General features: G+C 40.3%; 1 protein-coding gene across 1 annotated transcript; it reads right to left on the bottom strand.

Annotated features, from left to right (window-relative positions):
• Positions 1-2: 2 nt before the first annotated feature.
• Positions 3-379, bottom strand: LOC105462081 (phospholipase ABHD3-like). Its single transcript, XM_011708608.1, has 2 exons — positions 362-379; positions 3-275 (listed from the first exon to the last, which is right to left on the bottom strand). The coding sequence occupies exon 2, from the start codon at positions 271-273 to the stop codon at positions 106-108; it is 168 nt and encodes a 55-aa protein (XP_011706910.1). The 5' UTR covers positions 274-275; positions 362-379; the 3' UTR covers positions 3-105.
• Between the last annotated feature and the right edge of the window lie 6 nt (positions 380-385).

Raw genomic sequence — 385 nt, 5'->3', positions numbered from 1 at the left:
TGTTTCAAGCAGAAGACGGCATACGATAGCAAATCAAGGAAGCCGATATTAATGCTTACGATACTATTTACTCGAGTCCAATCTATAGATAATATCAAGTACGTGTTAGTCGAAATCGCTTGTGAACATCGCCGTGAAAAATTGCGAGAAGAACTTTCCCATGTATTGCTCCTCCTTGACCGGCCAAACGCCTTCTAGGAAACCAATATGACCACCGCGCGACGTTACCACGACAGCCACGTTTTTTGTCTGGCTTATTTCCTTCAGAGGCATCGCTAAGACATTTATTTAAAGACAGAGTTGTTAAATAATGTCGTAACGAAAACACTTAAATGATTGTTATCGTAATTTTATATCTCACCTTGCAATGGTTGAAACGGATCGT

The sequence above is a fragment of the Wasmannia auropunctata genome, unplaced genomic scaffold (assembly GCF_000956235.1).
Source record: "Wasmannia auropunctata unplaced genomic scaffold, wasmannia.A_1.0 LD271239.1, whole genome shotgun sequence".
Taxonomy (NCBI): Eukaryota; Metazoa; Arthropoda; class Insecta; order Hymenoptera; family Formicidae; genus Wasmannia; species Wasmannia auropunctata.
Note: the sequence above shows the minus strand (reverse complement) of the source record. Positions and strands in the feature narration are given on the sequence as shown.

Bases quoted from the DNA above. Each gene is read 5' to 3' on its own strand.
- LOC105462081 (XM_011708608.1), bottom strand. From the start codon at position 273: ATGCCTCTGAAGGAAATAAGCCAGACAAAAAACGTGGCTGTCGTGGTA.